Genomic DNA, 19,607 nt, shown 5'->3' on the forward strand with positions numbered 1-19,607 from the left:
TTTCTTGCACACAGATCTCTGGCTCTCTCTATTTTTCCTTTTTAGTGATTATCAATTCGAAAGTGTTATATTGCATGTGGTATCCTCTTAACATCCTTTTCCTTCCGGTATAACTTGTTTCTTAGTTAGCTAATATTGATCGAGGAGTGCAGTCTTTTATAGAGAATTTATGAGAAAAAGAAGCCGACTCAAAGGTGTGTTATTCATTTCAGCGAGTTTTTGCTTTTCCCTTAAAACATACACCAATGATATAAAAGAGTTCCTGGACTCTCTGTTCAGTCAAAAAAGGTACACAAGTGACATTAAAGAATAATTTCAATACCCACAAAGAAAAAATAATAATTGCACTATTGCAGTATGATGCATCTTGTTTACTACATAGCATTCAGTTGGGCAAAAAATTTCTAACAAATATCAGACGTTAACTTTTTCCATGCCTATCTAGTAGAATTGGTGCCACCAATCATCTGGAACAATGTCTTCTATTCCATTCGTTAGTGTTAGTTCCAAGAAGTCACTGTTATCTGCGTTAAGATCTGAGAAGTCACTGTTATCTGTGTTAAGATCAGCTTCAGCACAATATTGCTCATGAATTCCAGGGAAGGATAATTGACCATATGCTTCTTCTTGTCCGCTCTCTGCTGTATTTGCTTCTTCTGTCATCACGTACACTCTGTTGGTGTTGGCCCCATAATTCTCCAATGTAGCTTCACCTCTGTCATAAGTGGTCAAAATTTGGCTATTTTTGTTAAGTCCTCTCAAATAATTATCCTGTTGTTCAGCATACTCTGCCTTCATAATCTGATGTCGTTGGGAAATTGTTGCTGATTGTGAACTGTTGTAGTCAGGTTCGCGCAACATAGCTTCTATTACTTGAGCAACTTCTTGTTCCTCCATATTAACCCCATTCCTATTTCTCTCTGTTATGTTCTTCTTTATTCGGCAGAGAACAATATCTTGTTTAGGAATATTGTTTTCCCAGAAGTAATCATCCCCCACGTAATATTCTCTCATCAACCAATTGATTTTATCTTGCTTTGATCCTTTACTACTCCTAGTTCGATAAACATAACTTTTTCTGAATCCCACAACAGTTCCCTTGCTATTCTTGATAGGATCACCACCGGTTTGGGCTTTCCATGTCCCGTTGGCGCAAGTTCGGCGAAACCTTTTATGTGATTCCTTCCGCTTCTTCAAAGGAGAAATAAAGTAGCCAATTTTCTCTTCAGGATGATCAGAAATTTCCCATGGTGGCCGGTCTCCATAGATTTCCGCAAGTCGAATAGGGCATTCATTCGGCAAAGACTCACCCTTCAAGAACTTTTTCAGAAAGTAGATCAACTCTGCATCAGTAGGGTAAAATCGAACACTGGGAAGCCATGATACCATCGACATGACAGTCTTTGATTTGCTATTATGATTTATGAATAAAGAAATTAAAACAAGAAAGAGATAAGAATCGCAAGAAAAAACAACCCTTCAATGATCCGATGATCTGCAAGTTCTTTTAACGAGTCAGAGATTGACTCTGTTGTGAAAATATAGAGAGAACCAAGAATTGGAGAGAGTGCTATATATGAAAGAAATTTTTAACTCGCAGTGAAAACAGAGAGAGAAGACAGAATGAATTACTATTATTACGGAAGAAGAACCTGAACGGCGGTTCTTTATAAAGGACTTAGGTTTCTAAAATAAATCGGAAGGACTAATTTTTTAGGAAACGATGGAGTTTTAGTAAAATAATTGTTGTTGTTGGTTACAAAGCTGCATATTAGGAAAAAATAGACGTGTTGCTTTTGGCGGGAAGGTTACCTTTTTTTGGGGGGGGGGGGGGGAATTCTTTACTTTAACTTGTTCTATTGGAAATTTATAATTGATTTTTACACAAAACAATGAACATCTTTTTTAGTTTTTCTTTCATTTGCAGGTTAATTTTCTTGTTTAACAGAAGAAAAGGAAAATTAATTTTCTTTCCTACTTTTATTTGAAGCTATTTACGAAAACATTGTAATTAACAGTTTATTAACCGAGGAGGAAAGGAAATACAAGCTGCGACAACAATAAATGCCAAAGGTGCAAATCAGAATTTAACAATATGAAGTTTTATAGTTGAAGAAACACCCTTTTCTAGGAAGTAACTTCACCCACCAGTAAAAGAGAGAGTTCTCCTGGGTAGAATTATAGCCTCATTCTCTCTTGTTTGTTTACCTCCTTCATTCTTCATCTCTCCCCTTTTCTGAGAGAAACTAATATTGTAATAGAAGTCATTGCAAGCCCGCATAGAGAAGGAACAAAAAATGTTGATGTTTTTATAGTGTTCATAGATATATGCATATGTTTAAGTTTAATATTTGGATGTTATGTTCCATTCGCCAATCAACATTGTTATTTCACATCAAATAATATTCAGACTGTCTGACTATGGTTATTCACATGATAACATAGATTTACATGAAACCATGGGGTGTCACAAAAGGAGCCCTTATGATTAAAAGCAAGCAATTAATTTACATTTGTGAAGTAGTTAACCACTATGTAGTAGCGAATAGATTGGTTGTAACGGTTTCTTTTGGATAACAAGAAACACCAAAAGGTGACCTGTGAACAAGTAACAGTGCAACGAGCAGCCTACAGACTAACTCTAACTTCGATCCAAAAGCAAGAACTGATTCATCAGTGACTATGACGTTCATCTTTGATCATCAGAAAAATCAGGCTCGTCAGGCTTAAAGAGTTTAGGCATAGGTAAGCTGGATTCGCCAGGGTCCACCCGTGCAACCTTGCCTCTTCTAGTGTTAGCAGCAAATCTTGATGCCAATATTTAGATCCAAGATGCTGATACTGCTTTCTGTTGCATGATCCGAAGCATTGCCACCGTCATAACCAGCTGCTGGATATTCGTGACCATAATCATCCTCTTGGACGTCCATCCCTCGTGTGTAGTACAAGCTCTCTTCTCTTGACAATTCCTCTGCTAGTTTTTTCCTCCGATAGCGTCTCCATGCAGCTTGTATGTAGCAAGCTCCCCATGTCCTCCATTGGTGTGAGTAGAACCGGAATGAATGCTGTAATTTCTTACTATGGAGGCGTCTGAACTGGTTTGCAACAAACTTGAGTTTTCAGCTTTAAGTGCAAATGCTTCAACTTCTCTAAAGCATTTCACTATTCGAGTTGAAATTGGAAGATTAACATTGGGATTAGGCACTGAGGCCCATGTTAGCAATTCTTCTCCACAAAAATCACCCTGCTTTAGCGTAATGGAGTTGAAGAAGCCTGACCTTCCTCCATTAGTTGTTGAACTCTCAAGTTCACCTGTTATTATGAAAAGCATCTCAATCACCGGATCTCCTTCCCGAACAATATACGTGTCTTTCGTGTTCAATGATGAAACAAGGCATTCACATATTGCATCTAACAGCCGATCATCCATCTGGGAGAAGAAAGGGACATGTAAAATCCAGGAAGCATGAGGTTACTAAATAGGAGAACCATAAGAAAATCTTGAAAGTTCAAAACAGATGGTTGGTCATTTTTTTTCCTTTCTTAGATGAGGTCAAGACAGATGGTTGATACAACTGAAATCAGTAGAAAAGAAGATTTTTGCTATTCATTTCACAAAAGTGGAGTCTTAAAACTAGCTGTACAGATTTCGTTAACCATGTGCTACTCTATTTTTTGGTGCAAAAATGTGCGCAATAAAGAGAGCAAAACTGCATATCCATAAACTGCTTCGTAGAGCAATTGCCAAGAGTAGAAGCTCTACACAGAAAGTTAAACTACAAAGTAATTTTAGCCAACAAAAAAGGATAGAAAAAACTGCACGGCTCCAAATGATCGCAATGTTCCCCTTTGAGAAAGTACAAAACAATAATGAGACGGAAAAACTTACACGACGAACAAGAGCCAGGCAGAGGTGCCTCTGAATCTGGCGTACTTAGATCCAAGGGTAAGGAACGCACTATTCTTCTTCCTCTACACCTCTTATAGCTACCCATTTATACTGAATATGTTGAAGTTTGGCAAAATGCCAAAGTCCCACATTGGTTGGGAGTTAAGTTTGGGGGGATTTTTCCCCTATAAAAGAAGGCCTAATGTTTAGGATTGAAACACACCTCTCATTTGCCTTCTCATCTGTTTAAGGCATTTGTATCTTCTCTCTTTAGTATTATTTCACTTGTATTTTTGGAGTGGAATAAAATATTTGGTTGTGTCCGAGGAGTAGGCAAAATTAGCCGAACCTCGTAAATTCTGGTGTTCCCTTTATTATTGCTTTATTGTCTTATTTATTATTTGGTGGTTGTCATAATTTTTGGTATAGTAGTTGTGACTTATTCACACTCTATACATTTGGCTTCCGCAACAATTGGTATCAGAGCCAAGGTACTGTCTAAGTATGCTCTGTGGTTGCAGCATAGTCTGATCTTCCACATCAGAAAAGATTTATCTTGGTAACTGAGTCAAGGTTCTGTCTGAGTATGCTCTGTGGTTGCAGCTTAGTCTGATCTTCCACACCAGAAAGGAAATAATCTTGATTTGTGTCGTCAGCTATTAAATAATATTTGTGTCAAAGATGGGAGACAATAAACAAGAAGAATCTACATCAAGTGTCAACAATACGTCATCATTGGCATCTTCGCTTATGACAAGAATTGTGTCAAATGCGAAATTTGCGGTCGAAATATTTGACGGGTCCGGACATTTTGGGATGTGGCAAGGCGAGGTTCTAGATGTCCTTTTTCAACAAGGGCTAGATCTGGCCATTGAAGAAAAGAAACCAGATGTTATTGGAGAAGAAGATTGGAGAATTATCAACCGTGTTGCTTGCGGTACCATTCGATCCTACCTTGCTAGAGAGCAGAAATATCCATACACAAAGGAAACTTCTGCAAGTAAATTATGGAAAGCACTGGAGGATAAATTTTTGAAGAAAAACAGTCAAAATAAATTGTACATGAAGAAGAGACTGTTTCACTTCACCTATGTTCCTGGTACCACGATGAATGAACATATCACCAGTTTCAATAAGTTGGTTACAGATTTGCAAAATATGGATACAACTTATGATGATGGTGACTTGGCCTTGATGTTGTTGGCGTCACTTCCTGATGAGTACGAGCACCTTGAAACTACTCTACTCCATGGAAATGACGAAGTTTCTCTCAGAGAAGTTTGTTCGGCTTTGTACAGCTATGAACAAAGAAAGCGAGAAAAACAGAAGGGCGGAGAAGGAGAAGCACTATTTGTGAGGGGTCGTCCTCAAAATCAAACGAGGACAAAGAAGGGAAGATCCAAGTCAAGATCCAGACCCAGCAAAGATGAATGTGCCTTTTGTCGAGAAAAAGGGCACTGGAAGAAAGACTGTCCGAAGTTGAAGAATAAGGCCAAACATAACAATGGAAAGGCCATTATGGATTCAAATGTAGCTGATTGTGATGATTCAGACTTCTCATTAGTTACAACAGAGTCATCAACATCATCAGACATATGGTTGATGGACTCGGCTTGTAGCTATCATATGTGTCCCAACAGGGACTGGTTCATGGAATTTCAAGAAGGAGAATATGGAGTCATCCACACAGCGGATAACAGCCCTCTTACCTCATATGGCATTGGTTCAATACGATTAAGGAACCATGATGGAATGATCAGAACATTGATAGATGTTCGATATGTACCGGATTTGAAGAAGAATCTCATCTCTGTGGGAGCCCTAGAATCAAAAGGGTTCAAAATCATTGCAGAAAATGGAGTGATGAGAGTATGCTCCGGTGCACTAGTGGTAATGAAGGCTAATCGGAAGAATAATAATATGTACCGCTATCGTGGCAGTACAGTTATTGGGACAGCGACAGTAACATCCAGTGACGACAAAGAGGCAGAAGCAACCAAGCTATGGCACATGCGCTTGGGACATGCTGGAGGAAAATCCTTGAAAACTCTATCAGATCAAGGATTGTTAAAAGGAGTAAAGGCTTGCAACTTGGAGTTTTGTGAGCATTGTGTCAAAGGGAAACAGACAAGGGTTAAATTTGGTACAGCGATCCATAATACTAAAGGCATTTTGGATTATGTACACTCTGATGTTTGGGGTCCTTCCAAAACACCTTCATTGGGTGGGAAGCACTATTTTGTAACCTTTGTTGATGATTTTTCTCGAAGAGTGTGGGTGTATACAATGAAAAACAAAGATGAAGTGCTGGGAATTTTTCTCAAATGGAAGACGATGGTGGAGAATCAAACAGGCAGGAGGATCAAGTGTATTCGCACAGACAATGGAGGTGAATACAAAAATGATCATTTCAATAAGGTCTGTGAAAATGATGGCATCGTCCGACACTTCACTGTTAGACATACACCACAACAGAATGGAGTGGCAGAACGTATGAACCGGACCTTGCTGGAGAAGGTACGGTGTATGTTGTCCAATGCTGGCTTGGGCAAAGAATTTTGGGCTGAGGCAATTACATATGCATGTCACCTCATTAATCGTCTACCATCTGCTGCTATTGATGGCAAAACACCATTTGAAAAATGGTACGGAAAACCTGCTGTAGATTATAACTCTTTGCACGTGTTTGGCTCAACTGCATATTATCATGTGACGGAGTCAAAATTGGATCCAAGGGCAAAGAAGGCTATTTTTATGGGAATTACTTCTGGAGTCAAAGGATATCGCTTATGGTGCCCTATGACAAAGAAAGTAATATTCAGCAGAGATGTTACCTTTGATGAATTTGCTATGGTAAATAAGGTAACAGAAGATACCAAACAAAATGAAGGTGCTTCTAAGCAGGTGGAGTTTGAGGGAAAATTTATTTTTCCTACACAAGAAGCAGAGGAGGAAACAAATGAAGATTACCCTCTGGAAGGAGAGCCAGTAGAGGAGATTCCAACTCAGGAATCTCAACAACAACTTGAATCAATAGCAACCAGCAGGCCAAAAAGAACAATAACGAAACCTGTTCGTCTCATAGAGACGGTTGCTTGTGCAACCTCAATTGTAGCTGATGATGTTCCTACTACTTATAAAGACGCTGTCCAAAGTTCAGAAGAAGATAAGTGGAGGATTGCCATGAATGATGAAATACAGTCCCTTCATCAGAATCATACATGGAGATTGGCCAATCTCCCGAAGGGAAAGAAAGCAATTGGGTGCAAATGGGTATTTGCAAAGAAGGAAGGATTTCCTAACCAAGTAGATGTTCGCTACAAAGCAAGATTGGTGGCCAAAGGATATGCTCAAAAGGAGGGAATTGATTACAATGAAGTGTTTTCTCCAGTTGTAAAACATTCCTCCATTAGAATTATGTTGGCTTTGGTAGCACAATTGGATTTGGAACTAGTTCAGATGGATGTAAAAACTGCGTTTTTACATGGAAACTTGGAGGAGGAAATCTACATGACTCAGCCAGAAGGATTCAAAGTTGCTGGAAAAGAAAATATGGTGTGCAAACTTGAAAAATCGTTGTACGGATTGAAACAATCTTCTAGACAATGGTACAAGCGATTTGACGAGTTTATGTTGCGGCAAGGGTACAAGAGAAGCAAATACGATCATTGTGTGTATTTGCACAAGCTTAAAGATGGTTCCTTTGTATATCTTCTCCTATATGTTGATGATATGTTGATAGCTTCCAAGAATTCGGAAGAAATTGATAAGTTGAAGATTCAACTGAAGAAGGAGTTCGAGATGAAGGATTTGGGTGAGGCAAAGAAAATTCTTGGCATGGAGATAATTAGAGATAGACGTTCAAAGAAACTCTGTTTATCTCAAAAGGAATATTTGAAGAGAGTACTTCAACGTTTTGGCATAGATGACAAGACTAAGCCAGTTAGTACTCCACTTGCTTCCCATTTTAAGCTAAGTACTACTATGTCGCCAATGGATGAAGCTGAACGAGAGTATATGTCAAAGGTACCATACGCAAATGTTGTTGGTAGCTTGATGTATGCAATGGTTTGCACAAGGCCTGACATTTCACAAGCTGTTGGAGTTATTAGCAGATATATGCACAATCCAGGGAAGGAGCATTGGCAAGCTGTGAAGTGGATTCTACGGTATATTCATAATACTGTAGATGTCGGGTTAGTTTTTGAGCAGGAAGACAATCAGTTTGTAGTTGGATATTGTGACTCAGATTTTGCGGGTGATATGGACAAACGAAGATCAACTACTGGTTATGTGTTTACTTTTGCAAAGGCACCAGTTAGTTGGAAGTCTACTTTGCAGTCAACAGTTGCTTTGTCTACAACAGAGGCAGAGTACATGGCTATTACAGATGCTGTGAAAGAGGCAATTTGGCTTCAAGGATTGCTAAAGGAGCTTGGTGTTGAACAAAAAGGTATCACAATTTTTTGTGATAGTCAAAGTGCTATTCAATTAGCGAAGAACCAAGTTTATCATGCAAGGACGAAGCACATTGATGTTCGGTATCATTTCGTACGAGAAATCATAGAAGAAGGTGGAGTCACGGTGAAGAAAATTCATACTACAGAGAATCCTGCTGATATGCTGACAAAGGTGGTGACTGCGGTCAAGTTTCAACATTGTTTGGATTTGATCAACATTGTTGAACACTGAAGATTGAAGATGAAGACACAACCAAAATTTGTTATTGAGAGAGAATTGAAAATGTGGAATTTTGCCAAGGTGGAGATTTGTTGAAGTTTGGCAAAATGCCAAAGTCCCACATTGGTTGGGAGTTAAGTTTGGGGGGATTTTTCCCCTATAAAAGAAGGCCTAATGTTTAGGATTGAAACACACCTCTCATTTGCCTTCTCATCTGTTTAAGGCATTTGTATCTTCTCTCTTTAGTATTATTTCACTTGTATTTTTGGAGTGGAATAAAATATTTGGTTGTGTCCGAGGAGTAGGCAAAATTAGCCGAACCTCGTAAATTCTGGTGTTCCCTTTATTATTGCTTTATTGTCTTATTTATTATTTGGTGGTTGTCATAATTTTTGGTATAGTAGTTGTGACTTATTCACACTCTATACATTTGGCTTCCGCAACAGAATAAACCGACGAACACGATCTTGCAGATCTTCAGGCAGTTGACGGTGCCTCAACCACTCCTCTGTGTCCCTTCTTTTAACTTTTCATTGTTCAAGTCTTGCTGTCATGGATTGTAGATAGCTCTTCACAAAATACAACAGTAGAAGCAGTGTCACTTACAAATTCAACTAAATATTCATTCCCTCTAAAATAGTGAGTTCCGAACCTTGCCGCTACCTAATTAGCCCCAGAACCACCATTTAAGCTAAACTAGTAGGTCATGGACTTTTCTCCACATTTTCCTTCGAAATGGCCCCTTAATTCATACCCAAGAAACTTGAGAAAAAAAGGAATTACCAAAGAAAGTCGCACAGTTTTTAGTGTCACAATACCATTAAATTTTTCATTTTTATTTGTTCTCAAAACAGTTAGTGCAATGCACCCACATTTTTTATGCCACTGTAACATATTAACATCCATCTTTCATTAAGTTTATAATCAGGAAATGCTATATAAGATTTTCATTAAGTCCTACAGACTGACACATGATTGGCAGGGAACAAAAAATTTTCCCAAGAAAAAATTGAATTTAACATTCCTACTTTCACAAGTTCGTATACTAACATAAAAGCTGAAATATTAAGGAGTAAAAATTGTGTTCCAGTACTTCAACCTAACTACATGAAGTATAAGTTGCAACTAGTTGAATTGGTGCCACCAATCATCTGGAACAATGTAGTGTCCTCCTTTCAATAGTGCTTCTAAGAAGTCACTGTTATCAGTGTTAAGATCAGTTTCATCACATTGCTCATGTGTTCCAGGAAAGGATAATTGACCATATGCTTCTTCTTGTCCGCTCTCTGCTGTTTTTGCTTCTTCTGTATCATAAGTGGTCAAAATTTGGCTATTTTTGTTAAGTCCTCTCAAATAATTATCCTGTTGTTCAGCGTTCATAATATGATGTTGGCAAATTGTTGCTGACTGTGTAGTGCTGTATTCAGGTTCACGTGATACGAGTTTTGGGCCTTGGAAGGGTATTAGTTAGTGGGATCTCTTTTAAGTGTAGTTACAGTTAGCCCAGAAATATAGTTATTATATTTACATATTAAGTCCTTTATTTCTTTTTATTTCTAGTCGGAATGAGAAGTTTGTTATGCCAGCTCAGCCACCTTCACGTGGACTGAGCTGTGAGAATGATTTCCCTGTTATATACTCTGTAGCACAGCTCTAGGAGCATCGATTGGAGAGTTAGTACAATTTTTGCTTTCGTTAGCTTCTTTTCTTCTTCTCTGCATTTTCATTCTGTGTATTAGTGGTATCAGAGCAGTTTCCTGCTCAGTGGGTATTCTGCCATGGGAGGCAAGATGTCGAATGTTCTGAATCAACTTAATTGCATTGCTTTGCGACAAGACCAGCTCGAATCAGTGCATGAGAGTTCATTCTGTGAGTTGAAGGAAACTATTAGTAACAATCAGAGCATGGGCAAAGACAAGCAGCAAGCATCACCGACGGGAGGGTTGAAGGAGCTCTATTCTCCGACCATCGGACCTGGGGGATTGTCAGGTACTCACGACACTTCTTCCCTACGACAATCCTCCAATATTAGTGATTCAATTCAACCTCCAAAACTCCTAGTTCAACAAACCTCAAAGCCAAATCTAGATTCCATTACTCTGCCACCTTTAACCTCCCAATTTCCCACTTCCCAGATTTCATCTAATGCTACATTAACTCATTCCCCCCAATTGCCCAATCGTTCAATTCAGAGACCAATCCCTACCCAGATCCCTAATTCTCAGCCTATCTACAATCCAATTTCAGCTCTCATATATAGTCCTTACTTTACCCACAAGCTACCACCATATACCTCACCCTTCCTGAATCCCTATTCTTCATACCCACAAAATCTGGCCCATCAGCATAACCCAGTTCAATATAACCCATATTCATTGTATCAACCTAACCCCTCTCATCATTATTACTACCCAACTCCATATAACACTTTTCTAACTCTACCAAATAACCAGACCCTTACTAGACTATCACGAATAGAGTTTCTGAGGTTTGATGGGAAGGGATTCCAAGGATGGTGGTATAAGGTGGAACAATATTTTTCGTTAGATGAGGTCCCACCTCATCTAAAAGTCACTGTGGCATCTATACACTTTGATGATCTTGCGCTTCAGTGGCATCAAGCCTATATGAGGGGTAGAGCACATCTTCCATTTCCTACTTGGGAGGAGTATCTCTTTGCTTTGGCTGATCGATTTGGGGCAGAATATGATGATCCAATGACAGAACTGGTAAAGCTGAAGCAAATAGGGGGTGTCAAGGAATTTCAAGATGTGTTTGATAGAGCTTTGACTAGGTTGAACTTGGATCCTAATCATGCTATAAGTAGGGGATGCAGTCAGAATTCATAACCCCTTCTCTTTACCCCAGGATTACCACTTGGCGAGGTTGCAGGAATCCATATTTCTTAAGCAATCAAGAGCTATGAAACATTCAGCTATGTACACCAGTTCCACTGCTAGAACCAACCCCACTTATGTTCAAACTAAAACCATCACTAACCCATAAATACACCTACCTAAGCCAGTAGATACCAAGGTAAGGAGGAGAAGATTATCCCCTGTAGAGTTGAGTGAGAAAAGAGCTAAGGGTTTATGTTATGCCTGTGATGAGAAATTTGAACCAAGACATGTGTGTAAAGCTAAAGCACACATGTTCTTGTTGGAGCTAGAAGAGGAGAGTACAGAAGGAATTATTTCAGAGGATGTCTTTGAATCAGATGAATCAGCTTAGGCATGTGAAATATCCCTTCAAGCCATTAATGGCTCTAAGAAGTACAAAACCTTGAGGGTTACTGGTTATTGCCATAAAAGACAACTTAACATCCTAATTGATAGTGGGTCTACACATAATTTCCTTGATTATGACTTGGTGGAGAGTATGGGGTGGCAGATTGATCAATGCCCACCCACGGAAGTTAGCTTAGCTGATGGAAATTCGATACAAGTTCACAAGGTCTGCAAGGGACTTGAATGGCTATTACAGGGCAATGTGTTTAAAGCAGATTTTCTCTTATTACCATTAGGAAGTTGTGACATGGTATTGGGCATCCAATGGCTTAGTGATTTGGGAGATATTATGTTTAACTTCAAAAAATTAACTATGATGTTTGAGTATCAAGGGAGATTGGTGTCATTATAGGAAATATCACCACAATTAAAGATGGTTGACTCAGAGTCCTTACAAAACATTAAAGGGGGAGATGTTCAATTGTTCATGATTAAAGCAGTTCCTATGGAGAATGATGGTTCAAAGGTGAAGGGGGAAACCTCTCAGACCCTAGAACCTGTAGAGATCCAAGCAGTTTTGTTGGAGCATACAAAACTCTTTGGAGAGCCCCAGGAACTTCCTCCTTCTCGAGCATTGTTTGACCATAGGATACCATTACAGGAGGGGGACAAGGCTGTGAATAGTAAACCCTACTGGTATTGTCTTATGCAGAAAGATGTTATAGAAAAAATGGTAGCTGAATTACTGGATCAGGGGTTAATTCAACATAGTTGTAGACCTTTTGCTTCCCTGGTGTTTTGGGTAGGAAAAAAGGATGGGAGATGGAGGATGTGTGTGGATTATAGGGCATTAAATCAAGTCACAATTAAGGATAAGTTTCCAATACCTATTATTGAGGAGCTGCTAGGTAAATTGGGTGGTTCTCAAATTTATTCTAAGATTGATTTAAGGTCAGGATACCATCAAATTAGGATGTCCCCCGATGATATTCACAAAACAGCTTTTCGAACACATTCTGGTCATTTTGAGTACCTAGTCATGCCCTTTGGGCTGACTAATGCCTCTTCTAGCTTTCAGAGCTTGATGAACCACATTTTCAGGGAGCAACTGAGAAAGTTCATCTTGGTTTTCTTTGACGATATATTGGTTTACAGTAGAAGTGTGGAGGAACATGTACAACACCTTAGGGTAACATTTACGATACTCAGGCAACATCAACTATATGCTAGGAAGTCTAAGTGTGTATTTGTTGCGACAAGTGTGGAGTACTTGGGTCACTATATCTCGGCTGAAGGTGTTTCTACAGACCTCAAGAAGGTGAAGGCTGTGACATAGTAGCCATTACCCTGCAATATCAAACAATTGAGGGGGTTCCTAGGGTTGGCGGGGTACTATAGGAGGTTTATCAGGGGTTATGGGGTGATAAGCAAAGCATTGACTGACCTCTTAAAGAAGTATAGTTTCAAATGGACTGAAAAGTCTGCTCAAGCATTCGAAAGGTTGAAGAAAGCTCTTACCACAACACCTGTGCTGGCTGTGCTTGATTTTTCCATCACCTTTGTGGTGGAAACTGATGCTTGTGATGTGGGAATTGGTGTTGTCTTGATGCAAAATGGGAGGCCAATTGCTTACTTAAGCAACGGGTTATCAGTTAGGCATCAATCATTATCAGTATACGATAAAGAGCTACTAGCTTTGGTACTAGCAGTAACCAAGTGGGGTCAATATTTGATATGCAGACACTTCCGTGTTAGAACAGACCAAAAGGCTTTGAAATTTTTGTTGGAACAAAAACTACACACGGGGTCTCAGTTGAAATGGGTGACAAGGTTGATGCAGTTTGACTTCGAAATTGAACATAAAAAGGGGAAGGAAAACAAGGTTGTTGATGCCTTATCTTAGGACTGAATTATTGCATGATATTATGAAGAGTTGGGAAGATGATCCTAACACTCAGGCACTAATCAAACAATTGCAGCAGCATGAACCAGAGGTTAAAAGGTATACTTACATACACAAACAGCTCAGAAGACATGGTAAACTGATAGTTGGTCCAAATGTGGCTCTGAGAAAAGAAATACTTCAATTGTGGCATGATTCACCTCATGGAGGACACTCAGGGATAGATAGTGTAAATGCCTATATATATATATATATATATATATATATATATATATATATATATATATATATATATATATATATATATATATGTGTGTGTGTGTGTGTGTGTGTGTGTGTGTGTATTTGTTCTTATTTGTGTATGTATAGGTTTTAAGAGTTGAGTAATTGTTTGATAAATGGGGTAGGGATTGGGCTAGTGTAATTTAATTAAAATTGTGCCAAAATTGGCCCAAAATTTGAGCCCAAAGAGCCCAAATCCGGTCCAAAATGGGGCTGCCAAGAAGAGCTTAAAACGACGTAGTTTGGTTTTGAAACTACGTCGTTTTGGTTAAGTAACAAGATTCAATCTCATCCATCCATCTTGATTTAATCCAACGGTCCTAGTTTGATCTTCATCCTAGGTATTTAAAGCCCAAAATCCCCAAAAATTTGCCCCATTTCCCCCTTATTTCCTCTCTCTTCTCTCTCTCTTCACTCTCTCTACGCCGCCCCATTTCCGCCGGCCGAAAATCGCCACCGCCGGCGGACCACCTCCAAACACCTCTAAATTCACACCATGTAATATCCACAACTTCCTCTTTCCATATCTCCAAACCAAATCCTTCAAAAATCCCTCAAACTCCTTGAATCTTATATCTTGGAAACTTTCCCGTCACTTTTTTGCCCAAATCCTTGAAGCTCCAACCACTACCACCCCACAATACCTACATCAATGGATAGAGCTCCTCAAGACCTAGCTATTGATGCCAATTTCACCCTGAAAATCCGGCGACCAAAATCCGGCCAAATTCCGGCGACCTCCCCGAACACCCTCTTTTGGCATACCACCATTTTTCGGCCACTTGAATTGTAAAATGGTAAAAATCTTATTCTTTTTCATGGCTGATTTTTTATTTTTAGTTTTAATTTTCAGATTTTATTTTGATCTATTATTAATTATTTTAGCATTAGTTTTTGAAGTTTGAAATGTTTAATTTTCTGTTTTTGCACTTGTTGAAGTAGTAAAATAGTTTTGTATTAATAAAAGTGAGGTAGTGCAGAATACTTAAGAGTATATGGTACTTGTTTGGTTGTTTATTTACTGCTTCAAGACTCTTTGAGTACAATACTCAAAAGTCAAATTGTTTGGTAAGAAAATGTAGACTTTTGGACAGTGTTGGAATAAAAGTCTGTCTTTGAATAGTGGAGAACAGATTTTGTTTGAAATACTTGACAAGATTTGAATCAGAAAGTCTGGCCTTTTGAATTTAAGAGCAGATTTTGTAGAAAATCTGTCAAAAAGATTGATTTTTAATTTTTTGAAATAGCTGGTTGTTTTGATATATAAGGGAGACTCAATCACACTTCCAGGGAGAGGGAATAATGGCTTTGAACACACAAAAACATAAAAAAAAAAAATCAGCAGTTGAACACATGAAAAGTGAGCTGAAATGGTGAGCTTTGGGAGTGAATCTTAGAGTGCAAACTTTTAGAAAAGTATAAGTCCTCTTTAAAGTTCGTTTCTGGGTTTCCTCTCTAAGTTTTCGGGTTGTTTTAACACGGATTTGCTGCTGGTTTTGCTGCTGTTTTGCTGCTGTTTTTATGCTGCTTTAGTTGCTGAACTACTGTTTATTCTTTTGCTATCCAGGTAATCCTTTAAGACTCGTAACGTACGTATTTTCAGCAATGGGAACAACTTGAACATACTGCACCATTTAAATGTGTTTGATATGATGAATAATTTGACAACAAAAGAGCTTGTATGTTATTGTTATGTATCAAGCATGTGATAATGTGAATATAGCCCTTCATAATACTTGAATATTGAGTTGTAAGTTTTTTTAATGTGATATCTAAGTATGTCATGAATGACTTTAGATGTATAACACATAGCATGAGTTCGTTTTAGTTGCTGAAATTTCACTGCCAACATATGCTTCTAGGAATGTTATGATAATTTTTTTTTAATCTGGCCATTTTTCCAGATTTGCAAAAGTGGCTATTTTTGTAAAGTGTGCGTTTATACAATTGTGACTATGTAGTTAATGGTCATAAATGCAAACTAAGTAAAGAACCAAGATTGTATCAACTTTGGGCCTTTTTGAACCAAAAAATAAAAGCTGGTCCATTTACCTTTAAACAACAAAATTACCCCCCTTTCTTCTACATAGCATTGGGCCAATTAAAATCCATTTCTTGGCCCATTTTAATAATAAATTCCAGCAACCCAAGAGCTCTTTACAAGCTGGCCCATTTTTTTTAACAAGAAGTTGGCTCATTTCTTTTAAAATAGATTAAGTTGGTCCAACTTTTATTTGCTTAATTTTTCCCAACTATAAAGCTAGAAAAATAGTAATAATATTAGATTTTTCTACTATTTTTAATTAACTCATTTCCTTTTTAAACGCTAGGCAATTAGTAGGCGTGCTTTAACTCACGGAATCACTTGTGTAGAGTGATGTTTGAATATTCGATAAATTAATTTAATAATCTCATACCATGCCCATTAATTTTAGTTAATTCTTAATTTAGTATTTTTTTTTGTTAAGATCGCAAATTCGCTTGCGTAGCGCAATAGTTGATTTTTTATTTTATTTTCAAGACAAATCTCTTCGAATGTAGTAATTTTTCCAGATGTAAATAACATGCTAACAATCGTTTGTCATAACTGCGGATTCGCTTGCGTAGCGCCGTTATGACTAAATAATAAATTTCGTCGATCATGCACTCGCTTGCGTAGTCTGGTTATGACATCTTCTTATTAAAAAATATTCTTTAATTTTTCTAATAATCAAGAGATAAAAGCAGATAGGTAAAAATATGAAAATAATATAAATCACAGTTTATCCAAAATTAATTTAAGCCAAATGTAGTCAATAAAGTGACCGTGCTAGAACCACAGGACTCGGGGAATGCCTTACACCTTCTCCTCGGTCAACAGAATTCCTTATCCGGACTTTGTTTTCGCAGACCAATAATAAAAGAGTCAAACCTTCCTTTGACTAGGGATTCAAATAAAAGGTGACTTGGAACACCAACAAATTAATTCCAAGTGGCGACTCTGAATAACAAAAATAATCCATATTTCAAAATTGTCACTTTAATTGGAAAAACTCTTTAACCCACAAATTCGTAGCATAACACGTTACATTTTGTACATATCTTTTGGAGGGGTAAAAAAGGGGTGTGACAGCTCTATTCCTATCCATGTGTCTTCTGGAGTCAAATCTTGATTCTTGACTTGCTCGCATGTGTTGACTGTAGATTGGATCTTGATGCTCTTTGAAGAAAAGATTATGACTCAATCTCGATGGCTTGCTTTCTGGATCAGAATTTGAGAAGATGAATCTCGAGAAGCTGGGCTGCTGATACATAATCAAAGCTAAACTGCGACTATCTTGTGATCGAAGGATTTCTTTCTTCTGATGAGAAAACTGAAACTGCAAGCTTTAATCGTCACTTGCGCTATATGGCAGAGCCTGCAAAGCCATCAAAGACAAACAAAAACGAACAAAATTTTTCTGCCCCAGTCTGGCACTAGGAAAATTTTGTGAGTTATTAGACAAATCTGTAAATTATCTAATTTATTGAAAAGGCAAATAGAAATAGTAGTATAAACTAGCTAAAAGAGATAAAATTTGGTAACGAATGATAGTTTAAACAGGGATCTGTACCCTGTACTATTGAAAGGAAATGTAATCAGGGGCTGGTACCCTCTCTTACTGGAAGGAAATAGAATCGGGTGTTAGCACCATGTATTATTGATAAAGTGTTGAATCCCTCTAGGCGAAACGGTTCTACCTGAGTTAAACTATGTAAAATACCCTGAGCGAAGAGTACTTCTACCCGGAAACTATGAGCTAGATCCCCGTAGGCGAAAATGTTCTACCTGGGTTAAGCTAATGTAAAACAACCTAAGCGAAGAGTACTTCTACCCAAAACTATGAGCTGGATCCCCCTAGGCGAAAAGATTCTACCTGGGTTGAGCTACGTAAAACAACCTGAGCGAAGAGTACTTCTACCCGGAACTATGAGCTGGATCCCCCTAGGCGAAAAAGTTCTACCTGGGTTAAGCTAATGTAAAACAACCTGAGCGAAAAGTACTTCTACCCGGAACTATGAGCTGGATCCCTCTAGGCGAAAAGGTTCTACCTGGGTTAAGCTAATGTAAAAGAACCTGAGCGAAGAGTACTTCTACCAGGAACTATGAGCTGGATCCCCATAGGCGAAAAGGTTCTACCTGGATTGAGCTACGTAAAATCAACCTGAGCGAAGAGTACTTCTACCCGGAACTATGAGCTGGATCCCCCTAGGCGAAAAAGGTTCTACCTGGGTTAAGCTAATGTAAAACAACCTGAGCGAAGAGTACTTCTACCCGGAACTATGAGCTGGATCCCTCTAGGTAAAAAGGTTCTACCTGGGTTAAGCTAATGTAAAACAACCTGAGCGAAGAGTACTTCTACCCGGAACTATGAGCTGGATCCCCCTAGGCGAAAAGGTTCTACCTGGGTTAAGCTAATGTAAAACAACTTGAGCGAAGAGTACTTCTACCCGGAACTATGAGCTGGATCCCCCTAGGCGAAAAAGGTTCTACCTGGGTTAAGCTAATGTAAAACAACCTGAGCGAAGAGTACTTCTACCCGGAACTATGAGCTGGATCCCCCTAGGCGAAAAGGTTCTACCTGGGTTAAGCTAATGTAAAACAACCTGAGCGAAGAGTACTTCTACCCGGAACTATGAGCTGGATCCCCCTAGGCGAAAAGGTTCTACCTGGGTTGAGCTACGTAAATGGGAGGTGTGAACAATAGTGATGCATGCTGAAAATAAAAGAAAAATGGAGATTTTAAGGAGCTTACGTTTGGTGACATTCGTTCATTTTGGATTGACATTCTACACTGCTTTGTTCTTGCTTCAAGCAAAGAAAAATTTATGAGTTTTCAAAGTGGTGGTTGGTTTGTGGCCTTGATGCCCTGAGTAGCTTGATTCACGGCCACTGCTATCAAAAAATCGATTCAGTCAGCGTGGTACCGAGATGCTCTGCCTCTGCATCATTTTCTAGAGACCTTGTCTTTACAATGCTGCCCCCAACTGTTTCATACCTAGATGTTCATGGTACCGCTACCCTTGTCTCTAAGGCAAGGCGATTTTTCTTTAAAATCAAGCTCAGTTGTTTTGCACCTAGTATAAGTTTGTGTCCGTAGTGCTCATCAACTTTTTTCATAAAGCAGGTCCTGCTTAGGAGACCTTTTTAGCTCTTTTTTTTAGACACTTTGTTTGTCTTATCGAATAAGATCAGAGATGGATTCGTGCCTTCGTCAATGCCATATATGCCCCAAATTGTGCTCGACATTACGGGGAAGTTGTAGCAAGTTTTGCAGCCCTTTCTTTTCTTCGATTTTGATGCAGGATTAGACCGAAGGGGACTCAAAGAAAAATTATGGGTAAAAACAGAATAATAATTGGAAGCGAAAAAGAACTGTGCTTAAACAAAAGGTGTCCCTTTCGGGGAAATGAATAGGGAGACTTATCCGGAGGTATGTGCCGACTTTAATGAATCATGACATGCATTTTGGACTGGATGTCTGATTTGTCTAAGCTGTCTAATTCTCAAAATCTGCCGCAAATGTTCATCTTGAATTTGTCTTGGTTGTGCTCATGCCGGAGAATCAAAGACCCGTATTCGGCTAGTAGCGCCCATTGCAGGTTT

At 38.7% G+C, this 19,607-nt stretch overlaps 2 protein-coding genes and 1 long non-coding RNA gene across 3 annotated transcripts; 1 reads left to right on the forward strand and 2 right to left on the reverse strand.

Moving 5' to 3' along the window:
• Window positions 1-441: 441 nt before the first annotated feature.
• On the reverse strand, window positions 442-1,582 carry LOC104235326 (NAC transcription factor 29-like). The gene has a single exon (XM_009789060.2). The coding sequence runs from the start codon at window positions 1,393-1,395 to the stop codon at window positions 442-444; it is 954 nt and encodes a 317-aa protein (XP_009787362.1). The 5' UTR covers window positions 1,396-1,582.
• Window positions 1,583-2,795: 1,213 nt separating this feature from the next.
• LOC104235327 (probable cyclic nucleotide-gated ion channel 16) lies at window positions 2,796-3,430 on the reverse strand. Its single transcript, XM_070170310.1, has 2 exons — window positions 3,191-3,430; window positions 2,796-3,095 (listed from the first exon to the last, which is right to left on the reverse strand). Exons 1-2 carry the CDS (start codon window positions 3,428-3,430, stop codon window positions 2,796-2,798), a joined length of 540 nt encoding a protein of 179 aa, XP_070026411.1.
• A 10,928-nt stretch (window positions 3,431-14,358) lies between these two features.
• Window positions 14,359-15,783, forward strand: LOC138886952 (uncharacterized). Its single transcript, XR_011405913.1, has 2 exons — window positions 14,359-14,778; window positions 15,549-15,783. It is a non-coding gene; the product is annotated as an uncharacterized lncRNA (long non-coding RNA).
• Window positions 15,784-19,607: the final 3,824 nt, after the last annotated feature.

The sequence above is a fragment of the Nicotiana sylvestris genome, chromosome 3 (genome assembly GCF_000393655.2).
Source record: "Nicotiana sylvestris chromosome 3, ASM39365v2, whole genome shotgun sequence".
Taxonomy (NCBI): domain Eukaryota; kingdom Viridiplantae; phylum Streptophyta; class Magnoliopsida; order Solanales; family Solanaceae; genus Nicotiana; species Nicotiana sylvestris.